Genomic DNA, 20,745 nt, shown 5'->3' with positions numbered 1-20,745 from the left:
TATATGTGTGTGTGTGTGTGTGTGTGTGTGTAATTTTTTACATAATAATTTTTTATATATTTTTTCTTGTGTCTATTTTGTGTTATATTGTTTCCTTTTTTCTGTGTTTTGCCTTTTTTGTGAAGTGCCTTGAGAAAGCAACTTTAAAAGGCAGTATATAAAATATAAAATAATATTTTTTTCCCCATCAGAATTTAAGAATTGTGCTCATAATTTTAGCTGCAATGTATTCAAAGCCATACATAGTATATGAATGCATGTACATCATGTGTGTGCACGTTTGTAACTTTGTATGGCGTTTTTGCATTTTATGATGCCATTTTTAGAGTGTGGCTATTGCATTGCAAATTTTGGTTTCAATTATTGATAAATCTGCCCTATCTAATAAACACAAAAACATGCATTAAGTGTTTGAGGAACCAAATTAGCCAGAGCTTAATTATAATGATCAGAAGATCTAGCATATGTAACTCTATAAACTCTAATAACGTTCAGACAGGGAGGTCATTTATTTTATTCATTTCTTTTTTCTTTTTAATTATTTGTTTATTTTTGTGAGTTTGTTTGGCGTTCGTACTTTCAGCCTTTGCTCATCCCTGAAGTCGTGCTTTCACTTGTGGATCCGTAAATAAAACAGAAAGCAGATTGTTATTGTACATTCCAGTTTATGTTGCGGTTTCACTTCATAACATTTAACATGTTTAAGACCCTCTGTGAAACTTGACTCTGTCAGTATGTGTGTGTGTGTGTGTGTGTGTGAGTGTGTGTGTGTGTGTGTGTGTGAGAATGAAAGGGGGAGAGAAGGAAAGAAAGAGGGAATGTTCTCCGTTGGTTGTTCTATCTCAGTGCAGATGCTTCCTGTTGTGCTGAAAATGGAGCAGTTTGACAGCTTAACAAATGGCGGAAGTTACTGTTTATGTGAGTATTTCACATAGAACAAATGAGATAAAGAGATATATTTCCGTTAATATTACTTGTTTATTTGCACTTCTGATATTTTGTCATTTTTTCACTGCACACAGCTATGCTACAAACACTTAGGCAGTACAAGTACAGTTTTTAGTGAAGTCATGCCAATAAACCACACTAAAACTGAAACCGATCTTCTGCTCTTACTTGCTGCTGCACTGAGGTTACTGTACAATTCTGGTGAAGTGAACGAGCAGACAGGAAGACTTGTTTTTCTCTCTGTCCAGCTTCTGTCTTTCAGCAGCAACACAATGCAGCTTTATTAAACCAGAAATGCAAATGACCAGAACTTGCTCTCATCTAAAACTCACAAAGAGAAACGCTCTTTGTGTGTGTGTGTGTGTGTGTGTGTGTGTGTCTGTATATGTGTGTGTGTGTGTGTAACTGCTCATATGCACATCTCTCACTATTCTCCTAGTAGAAATTAAGTGAAGACATCCCTAAAAAGTTCAGTACACCTTCTTAAATTCATGGCCTTACTGTTTACCCGAACTGACAGTAGAATGGGTCATGCCGTGTTTCCTGTGTTTTTACAACGTGTATGTCAGAGGCCCAGGATCACTGACAGAGTCAGACAGTAATCTACAGCCTTATATTGTTGAGAATAGACATGCTGAGAGAAATATCTGCATGTCTGTGTGTCTGTGAGTGATATGCATGAACAGCACAGTGTTAAGATTGTTGTAAGCTTTCTGAAACAACACGCAGACTGGTACTGCATCAGTTTTTTGCTAATACTGTGGTACGTCTCTGTGTATGTTGCATGCATGCAAACTTCCGTGTGCATGTGTGTGACAGTTTGCATAACTCCATGTAGACCTCATTTCCTGAGTATATTCTGACAAAAGATGAAAGAATTACAAAATAACTTTCCAGCAGTATAAATATTTAGAGGTGGGCGATGTGACCAAAATTTTATGCATCTTATATTTGAATGCGAAAGTAAGCTATTTCTTGCGAATGTGCGAGAAATACGTTTCATTAAGTGCGTTTAATTGTATTGAATGTGCACTTGTAGTGTACTTCATCTTAAAAGCATATTTTTTTTAAAACTGTACTTGCAGATAATATAATATTAATGCAAAAAGGTCACTTAAGTGACTTAAAGAGAGACACATTCATGACTATTTCTTAACACACTTAAGTACACTTTTAAATCGTTTAATAATCTTATGATGTGCTTTAAATAAGTCCACTTATTTAGATGTGTTGACTAACTTACTAAAGCAAGTTATGTAAGCCATAAGGTACTCGAGGTGTGCTGTATTGTGAATAAGTACGTTTTTTATATTTAAAGGATTTGCCACTGATGATTCAAACGCGAGTTTTGAGCAGTGTTTGCTCCAACATTGTTGTTTGTCATTTCTCCGATCACAAATGCAGACATGGTTTTATGTTTACGCGGCGCGATGCAACGCGTAAAAAGACAGTATAAGTCATTATAATCAGTAATTATGTCCCCACTGGATGCAACAAATGCCTCGTTTATAATGGGTTTTAATGTTTTTGTTTCGTCGCTCCGGCCGGACACGGCATCAACAGTATGGTGAGGGGCGTAACATTTCCGTCACACGCTTGAGGTATTCGGCCAATCACAACGCACTGGATAGCTGGCCAATCAGAGCACACCTCGCTTTTCAGACCGATGAGCTTTGTAAAAATCGACGCGTTTCAGAAGCCGGAGCATAGAGGAGAAACAATAATGTACAGTATGTGGAAAATAATGTGTTTTTTGAACTTTAAACCGCATAAACACATTTCATTACACCAAATACACAAAATAATGTTCTTTTTAGCAACATCATATGACCCCTTTAAATGCTATCCTTCCGCAAAAAAAAAAGAAAAAAAAAAAGTTCCTGACAGTGACAGTAAATGGCAATCATCTTATGGAGCTCAAATAAAAACAGAGAATAGGAACTGTTCTCAACTACTATGTCATTTATTTTTTTAACATCATATATGATATTTTCTCACACACATCTGATTATCTCTCAACATGAGAAAACATCTATTTTCTGTCTTTTAGTTTAAAACAGACCGATTTGCGGCACAGCCCGAGTTTACAAGCATCATTACAGTGTAAACTGATGGACATACAGTACCATACCTGAAACAGAAATTAATAAATACAGTAATATTCCCTCCGCACTTCATAAACTGTGGGCTTCCACACAGACGCGTGCACACATTGACGTCTCTCTCGCATGAGAAGAGTTTCTTTGACGGCGGAAGGGCGTTGCCTCAAAATAAAAGGTTAATGACGCAACATAACGCCAGCAGGGGGTCACACACTTCATTAAATAAATAACAAGTTAATTTAGCTGAAATACATAATACACCATTTTGACACTATTATTGATTATGTTGCTATGGGTGGTTGCTAAGGGTGTTGTGCAGTGATACACAGAACCATTGTGTTAATCAGTCAAAGCGGTGCTTTACCATGAATAAAATACAGCTGTTGACCAATCAGAAACAAGGATTGGATCTAACCATTTTATAATCAATATTACATCTACAGTAAATGTATTTTGAATGTACTAAACTGCAACTTCATTTTTACAAATGTGCAATTACAAACATATAAAAGTTTGGTAACACTTTATTTTAAGGTGTCCTTGTTACACGTTACATGTACTTACTATTATAATAACAATTAATTATGCATAATTGCATGCAAGTAACCCGAAGCCAAACCCTAAACCTAACCCTAATATAGTAAGTATGTGTAGTTAATTAATATTACTCAGTACTTAAATGTATAATTACACTGTAACAAGGACACCTTAAAATAAAGTGTAACCAAAAGTTTCAATAATAGAAATGACATTGAAGTGCATTTTAGTTTACCATAAATGCTTGTCAGTACATTCGGCAGTACTTTTTTTTAATTAAGTCATACGTACTGTAAGTACAGTAGGTCAAGAAAGCAATCTAAAGTTCACCTAACTGCATTTAATATAAATTTAAACTATAATACACTTGCATATAATTGCAATTAAGTGTCTGATAACATTACATAACATTTGCACTTAAGTACATATTTTTTTAAGTATAATATTTCCATAAAGAGAACTCTTTTTAAAAGTGTGTTTCCACTTTTTCACAAAAAAAAAAGTAAACAGTAAAACTATTTGCATTGCAAACCAATGTGTGTGTATTGTCAAAATCGTCTACTCTTAGTGAAGGGAATGTGACAGACCCCTGACAGAAGAGGACGAGGTTTCAGCAAACACAGTCTGCAGGTGAAACGCCCCCATCAAGCTGTTTCAAGTCGTCTAGTGAGACACTGCCTTAATTGTGCTAGAATCTCAGCTGATCCGCACTGCCTTGAACCAATACATAAAGTGACCCTGACAGACTGGAAACTGGCAGACAACTTTTTCCTGTGAAACATAACACGATTTCATCAGTCTTCCTGATGAGTCACGTCTAGAAATTCTCCTCTCTGCATATCATTCTTCTAAAAAAAGCTCTGCGGCATTTCTTGAGCTTAATCCAGCTTAATATGCTGCTGTTTTCTCTGTCTGACTCTTACTGTAGTCAGAGACAAATATGTGCGTGTTTCTCAATATAAGGTTCATTTATATTACATATTCTATCTTTATTTATACGTTCAGGCCCAAAAACCATTCCTTTTAAGTCTTTATTAGTGAACTTTATTTTCTCTCACTGTATCCGCATCTCTTTGATCTATTTGCTTCTCCGTCTGGAGGCTGTGGGATTGATTTTCCCCAGGTCAGTATTTTATTTCTGTGTGGCTGAATAAACCTTGTTTATTGCTCTGTTTAGAGCTAATAACTCATCAGACTGCCAGTGAGGCTGCTTTAGCTACCGATGATTATTCCAGCTCAGGCTTATTGGAAAAACGTGCCGACATTTCTGCAAAATGATTGCTTCCTAATTGCTTCTTGCACATTTCAGAACACGTTCAAAGTGAAATATCTATTGGGTGGCACCAAAAGCAAAAACAAAGTTTTATATGTTCATTGTTGTACGTATCGTGGCAGTTCAGAAATGTAAGTCCAGTGAGTGGTGCACAAAGGTTAATGCTCTATTGCTTTTTTAAATAATGAACCTACACCTGCCATAAAGCGTACGATAGTGTTAACATGAGAAAGCATGAGATAAAACGCATTTGCTGAAGCAAACATGCCATTTAAGCTTGCTTCTACAAGTCACTGCAATGTTTTACTATAACTCATGTTTTGCGGGAACATGTGCAACACTGTACCGGGTGCGCTCCCGAGCAAGTTTACTATGCTAGAAAAGCCAAACATATGGAGCTGGTTATGTGACGGAAACATCGAAATGCATTCACAAATCATGCGCTATGGTAACAGTGTTTGGGGTGCTTTACCTGTATAAATATGAAGATACAATGATTTTAAATTGTAATTTTGGCTGGCTCTAAAATGGGTCAACATTACCTGACAAGTTGAAGGACATACGCTAGAAAACCCCTCTCATTCAAGAATGTGCATTTATAGCATGGACGGAGCAACAGCAAAATGCAAGTGTCTAAGGGTGTTTTCACATATAGTCCGTTTTAAAAGAACCAAACCCAGTTCACTTAAAGTGAACCAGAAAGGGAACCAGCCGAAAGTGACCTCAGTCCTTTTGGTGTTCACAATCTAGTGGACTCAAAAGAGAACCCAGTTCTTTTTTTGGTCCTCTTCAGCAATGAAGAGATCTCAGACCCTTTCTTGTTCACACCACAACTTTATAAGAACTCAGACCCCAGCTTTCTGTGCAGCAGTGGATTTTGAGTATTCAAGATGGCGTCTTCACATGTTGTCATCACATGGACTCCGGAGGTTGTCTGAGTACGGTTCGCTTTTGGGTCCTTTTATGGCGCTTTTCCACTGCGTGGTACGACTCGGCTCGGCACGGCTCAGTACGGTACGGCACGGTTCGGCTCGGCACGGTTTGCGTTTCCACTGCAGTTCAGTATCGCTTTAGAGTGGGCGGGATTATTCACGTCATTATAGTTGCCCCCGCCTCTACTACCACGACTCCTAAAAAAAACTTTTTCATTCCGCGTCGCCCCATCAAGCTCGCTGGATCCGCTCCTCTGCTATCAACGAGAGGAACGTCTGTTCTTCCACAACAGACAACAAAACTTTTTGGTTGTTAAAAAAAGGTGCGCTCGTTCAAAACAGTTGCGTTCGATCCTTCGCTGGCTGTGCTGATTTAAATCTAGCGGTTCTTTTGTGTTTGTGTCGCAAGTTCAGTGACGCAGGTAGTGGCGATTCTCTCCGGCCAATCCGTGATCAGCAGAGTTTACACGTCACGTTTTGGTAACGGTACGGTTCACTTGGAACCCCAACCGAGGTGGTACTAAAAAAAGTACCAGGTACCAGGTACTGTACCCAGTGGAAAACCCCCAAAAGTGAACCGTACCGGGCCGTACCGTGCCGTACCATGCAGTGGAAAAGCGCCATTAGGGGGGTCTGAGATCACATGGTTTGTTCACATATTCACGCTGAACCGCTCCGAGAGCGTTTGAAAGGGTTAAACGAACTAGGTGTGAAAACACCCTAAAATGCAGTTCAGCTGAATGATAAAATTCGACCTCTTTAACGTTATGCTGTTAAACTGAATGTACAAAGCAAACTGCTGAAATGCCCACAACACTAAAATAAGAGTGTGTGGTTTATGAAAACTTTTTGGTTGTTAAAAAAAGCTGCGCTCGTTCAAAACAGTTGCGTTCGATCCTTCGCTGGCTGTGCTGATTTAAATCTAGCGGTTCTTTTGTGTTTGTGTCGCAAGTTCAGTGACGCAGGTAGTGACGATTCTCTCCGGCCAATCCGTGATCAGCAGAGTTTACACGTCACGTTTTGTACCCAGTGGAAAACCCCCAAAAGTGAACCGTACCGGGCCGTACCGTGCCGTACCATGCAGTGGAAAAGCGCCATTAGGGGGGTCTGAGATCACATGGTTTGTTCACATATTCACGCTGAACCGCTCCGAGAGCGTTTGAAAGGGTTAAACGAACTAGGTGTGAAAACACCCTAAAATGCAGTTCAGCTGAATGATAAAATTCGACCTCTTTAACGTTATGCTGTTAAACTGAATGTACAAAGCAAACTGCTGAAATGCCCACAACACTAAAATAAGAGTGTGTGGTTTATGTGTCAATCAGATGTGCATGAATGGCAACAGCACGCTCCCGGCGAGTTTTCTGTCAGAATCATCATTGATCCGTATCAACCCCACTGAAGGAGACTGTGTAATTCACATCCGGGTCATAACATAGTACAACACAGACATTAACATAGACTTTGTGCTCCCTGACAGGAAAACAAAAAATTGTATGGTTAATGCTTAAATTGATAGTTCACATGAAAATGAGAATTTTGTCATCATTTATTCACCATTATAATCACCTCTCCAAACCTGTGTGGATTTATTTCTTCTGCAGAAAGAAAAAGATGTTTTGGACCCCATTGACTTTCATTGTATTAAAAGAAGATGTTGCATAGAAGAAAAAAGCATGCTGGTTTGGAATAATATGAAGGTGAGTAAATGATGACTGATTTTTTGGGAGGGTGAAGCATTCCTTTAAGATCAGAACAGCTTAGAGAGGCTTTGTCAGCATTGCACCACATTGGGTGTAAAGAAGAGGCGAGCTTACGGAAAATTCACAAACGCACACTAGAAGTGTCAGTATGTAACTAAAATAACCTCATGGTGTGAGAGGAGCTTCTCTCTCTTGCTCTCAGAGATAAACGCGCTTCTGTCCGGTTCTGTGCTTACATACCTGGTTTTGCATAATGCGTAATAACAGGAATGAGTCCAGACCCCCAAAACAGCGCAGTGCGCTGCGCGCGCGTACAGATGTCCAGACTAACAGTAATCGCTCACCTTGATGATCGGCTGATGAACACGCTGCGGATTCACATCTGGATCAGCAGCACATCTGTCCACATCGGTCGGGTCTTTGAAAGTTTGGAGATCCGAGCGCAGCGCTCAGTAAATTTGAATAGCTTCACTGTGTGATGAATACAAACAGCGCCCTATGCGTACCGCTCTTCATCACTCTGTGCCACAAGTGTCTTCCTCTTCGATCCCCCAGGGCTAGCCCAATAATGTTGGGGGATCCAGTGGGGGCGGCAGTCATATTTCAGGGTGACCGTGCCACTCTTTATCACAACCCTGCTAAAAGTGCCAGTACTTGCGCTCATTGGCGCCCCTTCAACTGGTGGCGCCCTAGGCGACCGCCTAGCTCGACTATGCCTAGAAACGGCCCTGGCTGTAGGTGTCCTGTCCATAAAACATGGCCTATACATAAAGACAAAGCAACATTAATTGAGGCAACTCACGTGATACTAAAGCAATGCATTAAACATTCAATATTAAAATAATCAATAAAAATAAGAATTCAATAAAATATAATCATATGTGATGTGTCGCATGTACAGGGACTTCTGAGAATGTCCTTTTAATGTTTTTCACCATAAAAGGGTAATATAGGCATAGTTTTTTTTACTAAAACGCAGTATTTTAAAGTAAAATAACAAGAGAAACGTCAAAAAAATGACGTTTTCACTGTATATGGTAAGGTATTTTATTGTAGCTACTGTACAGTTAACTGATGAACACGTTTTTACTGTAGCATTTTTTGTCTTGCTAGTTTTATAGTCTTTTGATATTTTACAGTCTGTAAAAATTACACAAAAAAAGAATAATAAAGTGTAGAAAGCCTATAATATAGCAGCTGCATAAACTTTTTAAGAACACTCTGATCTAACACTTTAGTTCTGTGTGTTGTTTTTAACTACAAATATGCCTCAGCACTCTTTGTGCTTGGCTGACGCAATGCAAGAAAGACCTGCTCGATCTTGTCTCTTACTTGGTCCATCTTGTCTTAAAGTATGCCTATGGCAGAAAAAAAACACATATAGGACAAATGATGCAGTGTATAATTTATAGGATCTAATTGCAGAGAGTTTTGATGGCAACCTGTGTGTGCCGCTACAAGACAGCAAACATCAGATCCATGTCACGCTTTTAGATCTTTTCGTTTGTTTGTTTTTGTTTAAATGCAAAAAAAAAAGGAAAGAAAGAAAGAGTAAAATCATATTTCAAGATTTCATTATGCTTTTCCCCCAGTTACTTCATAATAGTGGCCCTTTTTCTCAATTTTTACTCAATTTATGACTGCAGAAAATATTTTTTTTGAATACATTACTTTTTTGTGTGATTTGTGCTGTGCTATTAGCACAGGTTGGCAATACAGGGCTTTTACATTTGTCTTACCTAACATACATTGAACAACTAATTACTTATAAAAAGTGAGTATTATTAACTCTTGAATGTTATTAAAACAGCTTCTTCCAAATGTTTGCAATGACCAAGCCAGAAGATATTTCATCATAAATCATATATCATTTGAAAGCTTAGAAGCCCAAGACTCATCCTTTGAAAACCATTTTGAAATCGGACATTGCGTTACCATGGAAATGGTACTTTAAAATATTTTGGCGGTCTCCTCCCCCTTAGTGGGCGGTGTCAAGTGTCATAATACAAAATGCGTTACGCTCTTTTACAATCAAAGCTTTTTATAATCTTGACAAAAAACATATCATTGGAAAGGTCTGAGTCTCAGGATTCCATATTTAGTGGTTATGTTGAGATAGACGTAATATTGACAGAGAAATCTAGACATTTGTGACAGAAAAATGCATTACAAAATTTAATGGAGTTTGGATGGCTGTTTGTGGTATAACGCCCTAAATAAAATCTCACAGGAACCTCAATTTAGATTTTCTTCTTTAAAAAGAGACCAACCTTATGTCTGTATTCCAAAGTGTTCATAAATTACACCAGTTTAAGTTTGGATAGTGCACCTGAATGCCTATTTTAAAAAAATGGGGGGTGACAGTTAAGGGGTTAACTCATTGTAATGAAGTAAATTTAATAAGCAGCAAGGATAATTTTTTTACAGTGTGAGCTTATGATTAACTGCCTTAAGTTTTGCAATTTGCTGAACTCATGCAGACGCACCTTTTGGCAGAGGTCCTTGCGTAATTCGTAGCACTAATGCTGATTCACAGGCTCTAAGTAACTAAACTTAATGTGCATTGGGTCCATAAACAGTTGTGGCCTAATGGTTAGAGAGTCGGATTTGTAACCCAGAGGCCATGGGTTCGAGTCTTGGTACTAGTAGGGATTGTCGATGGGGGAGTGAATAACCAGCACTCTCTTTCTCCCTTAATACCATGACCCTTGAGCAACACACTGCTCCCCACAACTCCCCACACAACCCCCAACTGCTCCCCGGACGCTGCAACAAAAATGGCTGCCCACTGCTCTGTGTGTGTATGTGTGTGTGTGTGTTCACTACTCACTGCTGTGTGTGTGCACTTGGATTGGTTAAATGCAGAGCACCATACTTGGCCACACGACATGTCCTTTCCTAGTAACATTTATAACCACCAGATGGCATTGTTGCCAATACTTTGAGACTGAATCTTTTCTTAGCACATTCAAAGTACCTGAGGTATGATTCGCTGATAGTAGGACGAAACAGCAATGTTTAAATAACTGAGAATCCAAGAGACAAAATCAGTAGAACAAGACAAGGGTCATTAGTCAGTAAAACATAGAAAAACCCAAAACACTAGGCGAGCACACACACACACACACACACACGTTTACTTAGCTATCTAAATGGGGACATTACATAGACTTCTATTGTCTATAAAGAAAACTATTGTATTGATTGTTTTTTGATAGTGTAAGAAAAAGAAGAAAGGTTGGTTACACTTTATTTTAAGGTGTCCTTGTTACAGTGTAATTATACATATAAGTACTGAGTAATATTAATTAACTACATGTACTTACTACATGGTTAGGGTTAGGATTACGGTTTGGCTTAGGGTTACTTGCATGCAATTATGCATAACTGTTATTATAATAGTAAGTACATGTAACATGTGTAACAAGGACACCTTAAAATAAAGTGTTCCCATTTTATTTTTATTGTTTACTTTTTATAGAAAATGGGAAACTGGAACATGAATTTACACATGCCATTAGCTTTAGCATTACTGTAGCCTGCTGTATTGCTGTTTGCTATTTTAGGTATGGAAATTACATATTTTGAGTTTTGATATTTGGAATATGGTGCTACTTTGGGCACTACTTTAACCAACAACCAATCCAATTTAAAAACAAAAGCAAAATGCTGATGCTAAATGTCAGTACCATCTATGTTTGTATTGAATGTGCTTACTGCACAGTTACCGTCGCTAATTTCGGATGGTTACAGTTATTGTTTTCAATAGCCAAAAGCCAGTTTGGCCTGTTAAATTCCAAATAAACATCTTATGTATACTTCCATTCTTTTTTGTTTGTTGCTTGAAGGAAAAAAAAAATCCGAAATCGGTATCGGAATCGGCCAGTTTACTAGCAAAAAATCGGTATCAGAATCGGCCATGAAAAATCATGATTATGCATCACTAGTTAATCTATTATGCTGAGTGGATTTAGCTCCAACACACCTGCCTGGAAGTTTCTAATGATGCTGGAATTTGAGTTGCAGTATTATATTACAGCATCATCAACAATGCATTTCCACTCATGCTGCCACAGATTGCCGTAGACAAAAAAAGATCACAGGCCCAGTGAACTCAGAAATCCTCTCTGTTACACCATAAACAGGTTAATCTTGTTCTGTCTCTTTGTCTTTCAGCCTGAAACAATCTTGTTACTCACCATCTGAATAGAGACTTACTGTATCCTCCTTAGACAAGACGAGTCTTTGCAACAAGTACGACCATTCATTCTGGGTCAAAGTAATGAAATAACATTTGTCATTTTGCTATTTCAATCATTTTTAGAATAACATGTTAGACTTAAAGGCAGGGTATGTGATTTTTCAAAAACACTTTAGAAAACTGATTCGGGCCGAATAGCAAAACAAACTTGTAGCCAATCAGCAATAAGGGGCGTGTCTACTCGTCTTGTGATGTGGAGGAGAGAGCTTTCAGTGCATGGGACGGACATTAGCCGAGCCGAGGTAGACATGGTGTAACATTGGTTTTGCTTTGTTTCACAGAACTAATCGTTGCCTGGGTTGCGTACGTATATGTGGGGCGGAGCTATCAAAATAGGGGCAAGACCCTTTTGGGGTAGGGGCGTGTTTGTTTTGGTGATTTCAAATATCAACATTGGCTACCAGAAATCACTTACTCTGCCTTTAATATACTAATGTATACGATGTATAATTTAGGAGGTTTTGGAATTTAAAGAAGTGGTCGCCATGGATACCATACATCGGCTGTAAATGTATAGTGGCAGATGTAATAATATCTTCTCTGCCCTGCCTGTCCATTTAAATGGTTCACAGTACTTTTGTGAACTTTGTGTTCATTTGAGTTAAAGTGCAACACACCCTAAAGAGAAAAAGAACCTCATTGGCTTTCGCATGTATCATCCACATGCACAATTTTCCTGCAGAATTCTGACACAGAGTAAAATTCAAACACAAGAGAAAACATGCAAATCAATGTCGCAAGCAATAAATCAGTTAATTTGGTCACACTATTTTTAAATGAAAGATGCACCAAACTTTTTTTGTTCATTTTACCAGCAGACTATTACTATATATTACAAGAGAAAGAGAGAAAATAAACAAACAAAATAAAAGTACTTCAGACAAGGGGTAAAAACGTATTTTTCCGACACGGCAGTCTAGCCATGGAAAGATCCATAAACGAAGTCAAAACAGAAATGCATTTTCTCCTAATGCAGGTCACTGATTTCCTAAAAATCGGTCCTTTTACTAGCTATATCTCAGCATGTCATCATTATGTATCATAACACCAGCATGTCAATAGGCACCACTAGTGATGAACAGCTTACCCATATTTCATATGTAAAGTCATACTCATTAAATTATTTTTTTTTACCTAGTCTCTTCCTTTATTTTTTCCTTTTTTGTACATCTTTATTTACGTCACCTTATTTATTTTCTGCATTGTCCTTTACTTACTGTGTATATGCATAAGGACATTTCCTTTAAATTATCCATATAAATGTTGTTGTGATACTGATATTCGTTGTGGGGTTTACACACAGAAATTGTTTCATTTCAAATTAATATATGATCTCTCCCATGTGACCTAGCAGTTATTAATGGCCACATGAACAATATTGTGAGAATATTCTGATGAGCAAAATGCATTGCCTCTTCTAACTCATATTATCTAAAGGATAGTATTATCCGTTCAAACCGAGAATGATAACTATCATAATAAATATATTAGCATCCACACAACGCACAATGTTGTTCTGTTTATTATAAGCACATGCAGTTTTGTATGGAGGACTAAACCTGCAGAAATTAAAAATAAATAAATACACAAATAAATAAATACGCAAATAAATAAATAAATGTGTGTATACATACACGTATTCTTGTTTAAATATATATATAAATAATTAAACGTGTGATAAAATATAGGTTAATAAATAAAATAAATTGGTGGCCAAATGGGGACAATACGGCTCAGTTTTTCTATGTATCTTGCTCTGTTGAACGGCAAAAGTGACTTTACAGGCTATACTGGATTTACACCATGCATTTCCTGTCAACGGGAAAGCCGTGCCCTCAGCTATCACAAGACCCGACCAAGTCCATGGTTGACACCTTCTCATTAGCATGTTGTGCAGAGGAAAAATAAATGCGGAACTTATTTTATTAATTAACCTATATTTCATCACACGTTTAATTATTTATATATGTATTTAAACAAGAATACGTGTATGTATACACACATTTATTTATTTATTTGCGTATTTATTTATTTATACATACATTTATTTATTTATTTATTTTTAATTTCTGCAGGTTTGGTCCTCCATAGTTTTGTCGCCTTCCGCTTTAAATGCACGAGCACTTCAAAGCAGGATTCTGATTGGCTGTCAGTGATTTTATCATTCATGGGATGGGGAACAAAAAAAAACCTTCTGAAAGTGATTCCAACAATATTGTTCTTTATGGTAGCTTGTTTCCATCACAGGATAAAAAAAATTTAAATGCAACTATTAATCTCGCAGGTCTAACTTTATGTCAGTTGAGTTTTTATCTCGCAGTTGATTATTTTTTCTCAGAACTGTGAGATATAAACTTAAGAATTGACTTTTTTTCTTGCAATTCCAAGTTTATAGACCTTATAGCTCCGCCTCTTTTCAGCGCTGCGCTCGTTGTCTTGTCTTCCGCACGTATTTCATACCTATTTATGAATGAACCACTCGTTTTAAAACAACTAGAGTTTTGGTAAACAGGTTTTAATAATTATCATTTACACTACAAAGTAAATGTATATACATCAAACATTCAAATGCCCATATAAATATGCATGTGTGTATATAGACGTGCTAAACAGTCTCTACAGTTATTCCGGAAGATATTTTCACACCGCTGAATCCCCTTTACTTTTCAGAGTGCTTGTGGTTTGTGTTTCTGGAGGCACTTGAACTTTCTTCATCTCGAGTCCTTTGACCCAGGTGTAGGCGAAGGATCCGACCAGCACCATCATATTGCTTGTCCACCAGAGCGCACTCTTACTGGAGGCCAAGTAGATGACCGCCAACACGGTCTGTGCGCAGGATTTGGCTGTGCCAGACACATTGTGCGTCAATGGACTGGTGAATTTGATCTGAAGTCCCGTCACGTAACCGATGGCAAAGCCAAAGACTCCACCCAAAATCATCATGCCCCAAAAATGTAAATGTGTCAGTCGGTTAAACTCCAACAAGCTTTTCAGTTCGCCTGAAACGACAATAAGTGGAATAAAAAGTACACTGGCATTGAGGTTGTTGTAGTAGGAGAGCTTCCAGATATTGCCATCCACCACCGGCAACACTTTTTTGGTGTAGATGGCATTGAGAGATACACAAAGACTGGCAATTACGCCGAAAACGACGCCCGTCCAAGAAAGTGAACCTGCCACAGATTCCTGGTCCACACCCAGCCAGAATCCACCTGGAGGCAAAGCACAAAGCACATATCTCTTTTGTAGCAGACTCTATTGTGTTGATGAACGGGATCTAAATAGTCGCTGTGACAGGATGAAAAAAAATGTAGTTCCTGGTTGACAAAACAACTATTTACTTTCAGACCAATGAAGGATAACCAAAGTCATCTGTAAAACAAATGCCACTTTTGTTTCATATATCTAAAAAAAAAGAAATATGTCTTAACTGTCCAAGCACTTTTTGCAGTAGCTGAATTCTCATTAACTAGAAAGCTGGTTTCTGCTTTTTATGGTTCGTTCACGTCAAGAACGATAACTATAAAGATAACAGTAGCGCTTTATTTTTACAGTCCTCTTCCGCTTGTACATATACTACTAACCCTGAACCAAACCCTAAAACGGTAGCACTTTATTGTCACAGTCCTGGTCCACATGTGCATACTATGTACTTATTATAGTAATTACAAGATCTATGTACTAACTCTTAACCTACCCCTAAACCGTGAATGTGCACTGGATATATAGTGGCATGCTCACGTTCTTTAACGTCGGGTGGATTCTGATTGGCTGTCAATGTTTTAATGATTCATTAGTTGAAAAAAAAAATTTGTTTTGAATGTGATTTCAATCATATCGTCTCAGACTCAGCGTGCAATTATAATAACCAGAACGTTATCATGTTTTGGTGTGGACTGCGACATTAATTCATCTTTAAAGAATGATAGCTATAATGTTTTAAGTCTGTTACGATTCGTCTGTGTCATTATTGATATAACTGTGGTGTGGACTTACTACTCATAGAATTAGAATGATTATTAAAACATTATAGCTATCATTCTTTAAAGATTAATTAGTCGCAGTCCACACCAAAACATGATAACGTTCTGTTTAATGTAATTGCATGCTGCCATTTTTATCGTTCATAAGCTGAAAAAAAAAGCCAGAAAAAAAATCCCTGAAAGTGGTTCCAACGATACACACATACGTCTGCAAGATGTCTGTTAAAGATCTCTTCATCTGGAAAACATCTGCTGTGTACAAACATCTGATAGACGTCTATAAAATATCAGTTTTACATCCTAAACATCTTAAAGACATCTTCTAAACGTCTATTTGCCATCTGATAGGAAACGTTCTATAGATGTATTGCAGATGAGCAAACACTCTAAAAAATACGTCTTGCAGATGTAAATGATAGACGTCTCCATGCTGCACGTCTCTGGACACTCTGAAATCAAATTTTAAAGACGGGAAATCCACGAATCCAGGACATAACTTTGAGAGAAAGTTCAAGATCCAACACAGTCCGACGCTAACAACACACTGGAAGAATGTGATGAAGACAGGCGCGTCCAGCTCCTTGCTCTCTAACAGGTAGTTGTTCAGGAAAACCATGGAAATCGAGATGAACCAGTAAAGAGCGACAACCGCAGCGATTTTGGTCGCTCTCAGGATAAAGGGCTCCTCTGTGTCCGACCGAGTGGAGTCTGAGAAAGCCATTCTTAATATTCTGGATCGCTTGAGTTGGGACCTGTTCGTGGTTCAGGAATAAAGGAAGAGGAACAATGCAAATGCACATTAGTTATTTTATGACAACAATAAAATTTCGGTGATGCTCTGCACTGGCCATCAGTAACACAAGTGGTCGACAACTTCAAGGATCCGCGTTGGATTTCTTAAAGTGATACACTCACCCATGTAACATCATAAAACTGCACAAAATCGCATTTTACGATGAGATATGAGCGGTAACAATCATATTAATGTTTATAGATGCAGGAATAAATCATTAAGTGAATAAAAAAATATATATTATTGGAGCGTTTTCATATTAATCATATATTAAGTTTCCTACTAAATGGTAATAAAATCACCTCGAATTTTAAGGTTGTAGCGTTTAGAAAATGACAAAATATGCAGATTTCATGCTTGAGTCTCACCTTCCTGGGCATCAGACATTTGCTTGCAACTCACATTAAAGCAGGAAGTGTTTTTAATTTTTTTAACTCCTCCTTTTGAGTGAGACAATCTACCGTAGTACCATAAGTATTGCGTTTTTATTACAATAGAACAAAACAGGCGAATTATGGTAGCACTTTATTTTAATGTGTTTCCTTATTACACATGTCACATGCACTTACTATTATAATAATTAATTATGCATAATTACATGCAAGTAAAAGCGTTAGGCTGGGGTGGTATTTTTTAAATATCTGGATTTATGTATAAAAAAGTAACTTCTTTTAATACTATTTACACAAATTAGATATTTTGTTCTTCTTAAATTAGACAATCTCCTAAGAAATAGGGGGTAGCACAAATATGTTCAGCTGTTAGGCTACCAGTTGTATACATCCTTCCAAAGTGTCTGTATAAAATTGCCACAAATGCTCTACTTTTTCGTGGTCGACAACTTCAAGGATCCGCGTTGGATTTCTTAAAGTGATACACTCACCCATGTAACATCATAAAACTGCACAAAATCGCATTTTACGATGAGATATGAGCGGTAACAATCATATTAATGTTTATAGATGCAGGAATAAATCATTAAGTGAATAAAAAAATATATATTATTGGAGCGTTTTCATATTAATCATATATTAAGTTTCCTACTAAATGGTAATAAAATCACCTCGAATTTTAAGGTTGTAGCGTTTAGAAAATGACAAAATATGCAGATTTCATGCTTGAGTCTCACCTTCCTGGGCATCAGACATTTGCTTGCAACTCACATTAAAGCAGGAAGTGTTTTTAATTTTTTTAACTCCTCCTTTCTCTTGAGACAATCTACCGTAGTACCATAAGTATTGCGTTTTTATTACAATAGAACAAAACAGGCGAATTATGGTAGCACTTTATTTTAATGTGTTTCCTTATTACACATGTCACATGCACTTACTATTATAATAATTCATTATGCATAATTAGATGCAAGTAAAAGCGTTAGGCTGGGGTGGTATTTTTAAATATCTGGATTTATGTATAAAAAAGTAACTTTTAATACTATTTACACAAATTAGATATTTTGTTCTTCTTAAATTAGACAATCTCCTAAGAAATAGGGGGTAGTACAAATATTTTCAGCTGTTAGGCTACCAGTTGTATACATCCTTCCAACGTGTCTGTATAAAATTGCCACAAATGCTCTACTTTTTCATTTTGGAGCTACGGGAAATAAAATGTATTTACTCCTAATTTCACATGGTGCTTTTTAATGGTGAAATATGTAAGTTCTCTGGATAATATCCTCAGCTAATATGCTAATAGTGTACTTTTAATAACTTTATTGTAAATCCTCAATGATATGGAAGATAAAGCCAACGGCATCAGTGTGACTATGTTGATGTAACTCTTCAATGGCTCTCATGTATCCTAAACACATTTAGCTACTTTTGTAATCAAAACAAAACAGTAACTCGATAGATTATTTAGCATTCATTTAGTGTTTGAAGTAAATAGACCATCAAAATAAATTAATCTCTGGCTCTGGAAAGGTACAGATATAACATTTAAAAAATATATTTTATTTTATTTTTGCAGGGATGTCTGTGTATTTTCATGCCGACAGGACTTTTATTCTGAAGTTCGGAAAGGGGCGGGGCCTGAGAGGTTGGTTGCTTATTTCCGGTAGTGAGCTTCGCTGCTGCAGTGCATATCGTTAGAGTCAGTGCATTCTGACGTAATTATTACTACATTTTGCTTATTTTGGAAAATAAGTCAGGCCTTGTCCGATATCTAATAACCTCGGAATGGCAACAACAATTAGCACGCAGCGGGGACAGGTAAGAGGTGGTTTTTAAGTAACGTTACAGTCTAATAGACGCATCATGCTAGCTTGCTTAAGTAAGGTTAGCATAAGAATGATTTTTCCCAATAAAAACAAACATCGGAAGTCGCGCAGTACAGAATTACCAACGCACCAATATGCATATATACGTTAGATGTTACAGCTCAAGTGGCGTCTAAACATCACGCTAACGAAAAAGACAAACATATAAGTATGTAACGTTACGTATGTCAGTTCTTGAGTTTCTGCTGCAGAGCGGCTAGATCGTCTGTCAGTATGTGATAATAACTGTGCGATTTTATGCTTGACTGTTTGTATGCGCGTAGTAACTCAACAGTGTATTTATTTCATCATTTACTTGAACGTTGTTCTTTGTCGTAAATGTGATATATAAAGACTAAATGCGTTACAGTTTGTGTATTACCGTGATGGACGGTAGTTTTGAGATGTTATGTTTAGCTGCTCGTGATTTAGCACGCAGTTCTGTAACCGGAAGTTGACGCAGGACGCCTCCAGTCAACATAATATGGACCCTTTTCACATTTCCGGGTTTCTCAGCAGCGGAAGTCGTCATAGTTGGGTTAACTTGAAGAGCAGTGAATGGGAGAGCCCCACAATTTTTTTTTTTTTTTTGCATTCCCATTTGCTCAAATCATGACTTTTTAATAAAAGGAAAAAAATTGAGAGAGACTGATAACGGCTGTCAGAAGAGAGAACGAGGTCAAGTTTACTGTCCCTCCCATAGACGCCGCATTAGAAACACCCTCGCATTAGCCTTAACTGTTTTTTTTTTTTTTTTAATTTGATGCAAAGGTGATATAATACACAGAATAGTGTTATAAATGTATATGCATTTTTTAAAAAATACAAATATGAAAAACTTTCAAAGATTTACGATGCCGATGACCGTTAAACGCGTCATCGCAGTTTTGTGAAAAGGGTCCATTGACAGAGAAATAACAGATATATTAGTATTGTATTTAGAAAGAAAATTGTACCATGTTCAACCGTGTTTTGGTCATCTTTTGGAGATATTAAATAGAAAAGAGGCAATAACAAACAAATACTTTAAATCAGGGGGTGTCAAACTCAGTTCCTGGAGGAATTCTTGCAAAAATCTATTTTTGAATTGCATAATGTATTTTTATTTATTTTTATAACTTTATGTTGTTTATTTATTACACTTACTTTAATATTTTTTATTTAAATTGGCAACATATTTATTTTTTGTAAGCATCTGTTGTGAGATGTATAGAGTTTCATTCATTTTGTATGTGATTTAATGAAGGTTATTGTAATTGAAATATATCTAGGTATTGGTTTGCTGATAACATAGTATATATATATATATATATATATGTTTTATGTTTTCAAAATAAAAGCTCAAACCCTCACTCTGAGATTACACGTTTTGATGTCCACATATTCTTTTAATTACAGTGGCTATAGCATTTCTGTCCTAAAGAAATGGCCAAATACTAAAGATTAAGTGGACATTTGAATTAAATGGTGCTTGGTCAATATTAAACAAGGATTAGATCGCACAGCAATGTGTAAGCTTGGTCAATATTACAAGAATTAGAGATCGCACAGTAATGTGTAAAAACAATCGTCATCGTTGGCGCCTTCTGCAGGCCTTTGTTATAATGCGTGATGTACATTAGCTCTATTGTTTATAATACATTATGTATTTTTACAGTTTCGTTCAATAAAACCATATGATTTATTGCTTACATCTATTTTTATTAATCAAAAAGCCTGTCTAATTAATTGAGTTTTACAGTTTTATCTTTACCAAATTCTGTTTTCCATTATTTTCTGGATTCCATTTTAATGGTCCCATTAAATTTTAATAATCAAAAGCATCTCCAATTAATTGATTTTATAAAAAAAATTAATTTTCAGAAATACTGCACATTTACATTTTTCTCCTAAATAAATTCTGGTAAATAACATTTCTGGTAAATACTCCTTTAAAAAGTGTTTTTTGATTAT

At 36.8% G+C, this 20,745-nt stretch overlaps 2 protein-coding genes and 1 pseudogene across 4 annotated transcripts in view; 1 reads left to right on the top strand and 2 right to left on the bottom strand.

The window, feature by feature from the left end:
• The window catches only part of LOC107745297 (RAS guanyl-releasing protein 2-like), a 35,914-nt gene extending 27,872 nt beyond the window's left edge, over positions 1-8,042 (bottom strand). For all 3 annotated transcript variants that reach the window (XM_016559154.1, XM_016559152.1, XM_016559153.1), the window contains exon 1: positions 7,840-8,042. The gene's annotated coding sequence lies outside the window, so the exon portion shown is untranslated. The remainder of the gene's footprint in view (positions 1-7,839) is intronic.
• Positions 8,043-14,255: 6,213 nt separating this feature from the next.
• On the bottom strand, positions 14,256-16,491 carry LOC107745296 (GDP-fucose transporter 1-like; annotated as a pseudogene).
• Positions 16,492-18,558: 2,067 nt separating this feature from the next.
• The window catches only part of LOC107745295 (toll-interacting protein-like), a 24,653-nt gene continuing 22,466 nt past the window's right edge, over positions 18,559-20,745 (top strand). The window contains exon 1 of the mRNA XM_016559151.1: positions 18,559-18,745. Coding sequence (XP_016414637.1) covers positions 18,713-18,745 — 33 coding nt within the window. The 5' untranslated portion in view covers positions 18,559-18,712. The remainder of the gene's footprint in view (positions 18,746-20,745) is intronic.

Source organism: Sinocyclocheilus rhinocerous, unplaced genomic scaffold (genome assembly GCF_001515625.1).
Source record: "Sinocyclocheilus rhinocerous isolate Xijiao unplaced genomic scaffold, SAMN03320098_v1.1 scaffold1399, whole genome shotgun sequence".
NCBI classification, from domain to species: Eukaryota; Metazoa; Chordata; class Actinopteri; order Cypriniformes; family Cyprinidae; genus Sinocyclocheilus; species Sinocyclocheilus rhinocerous.
This window is presented reverse-complemented; position numbering and strand designations above follow the sequence as displayed.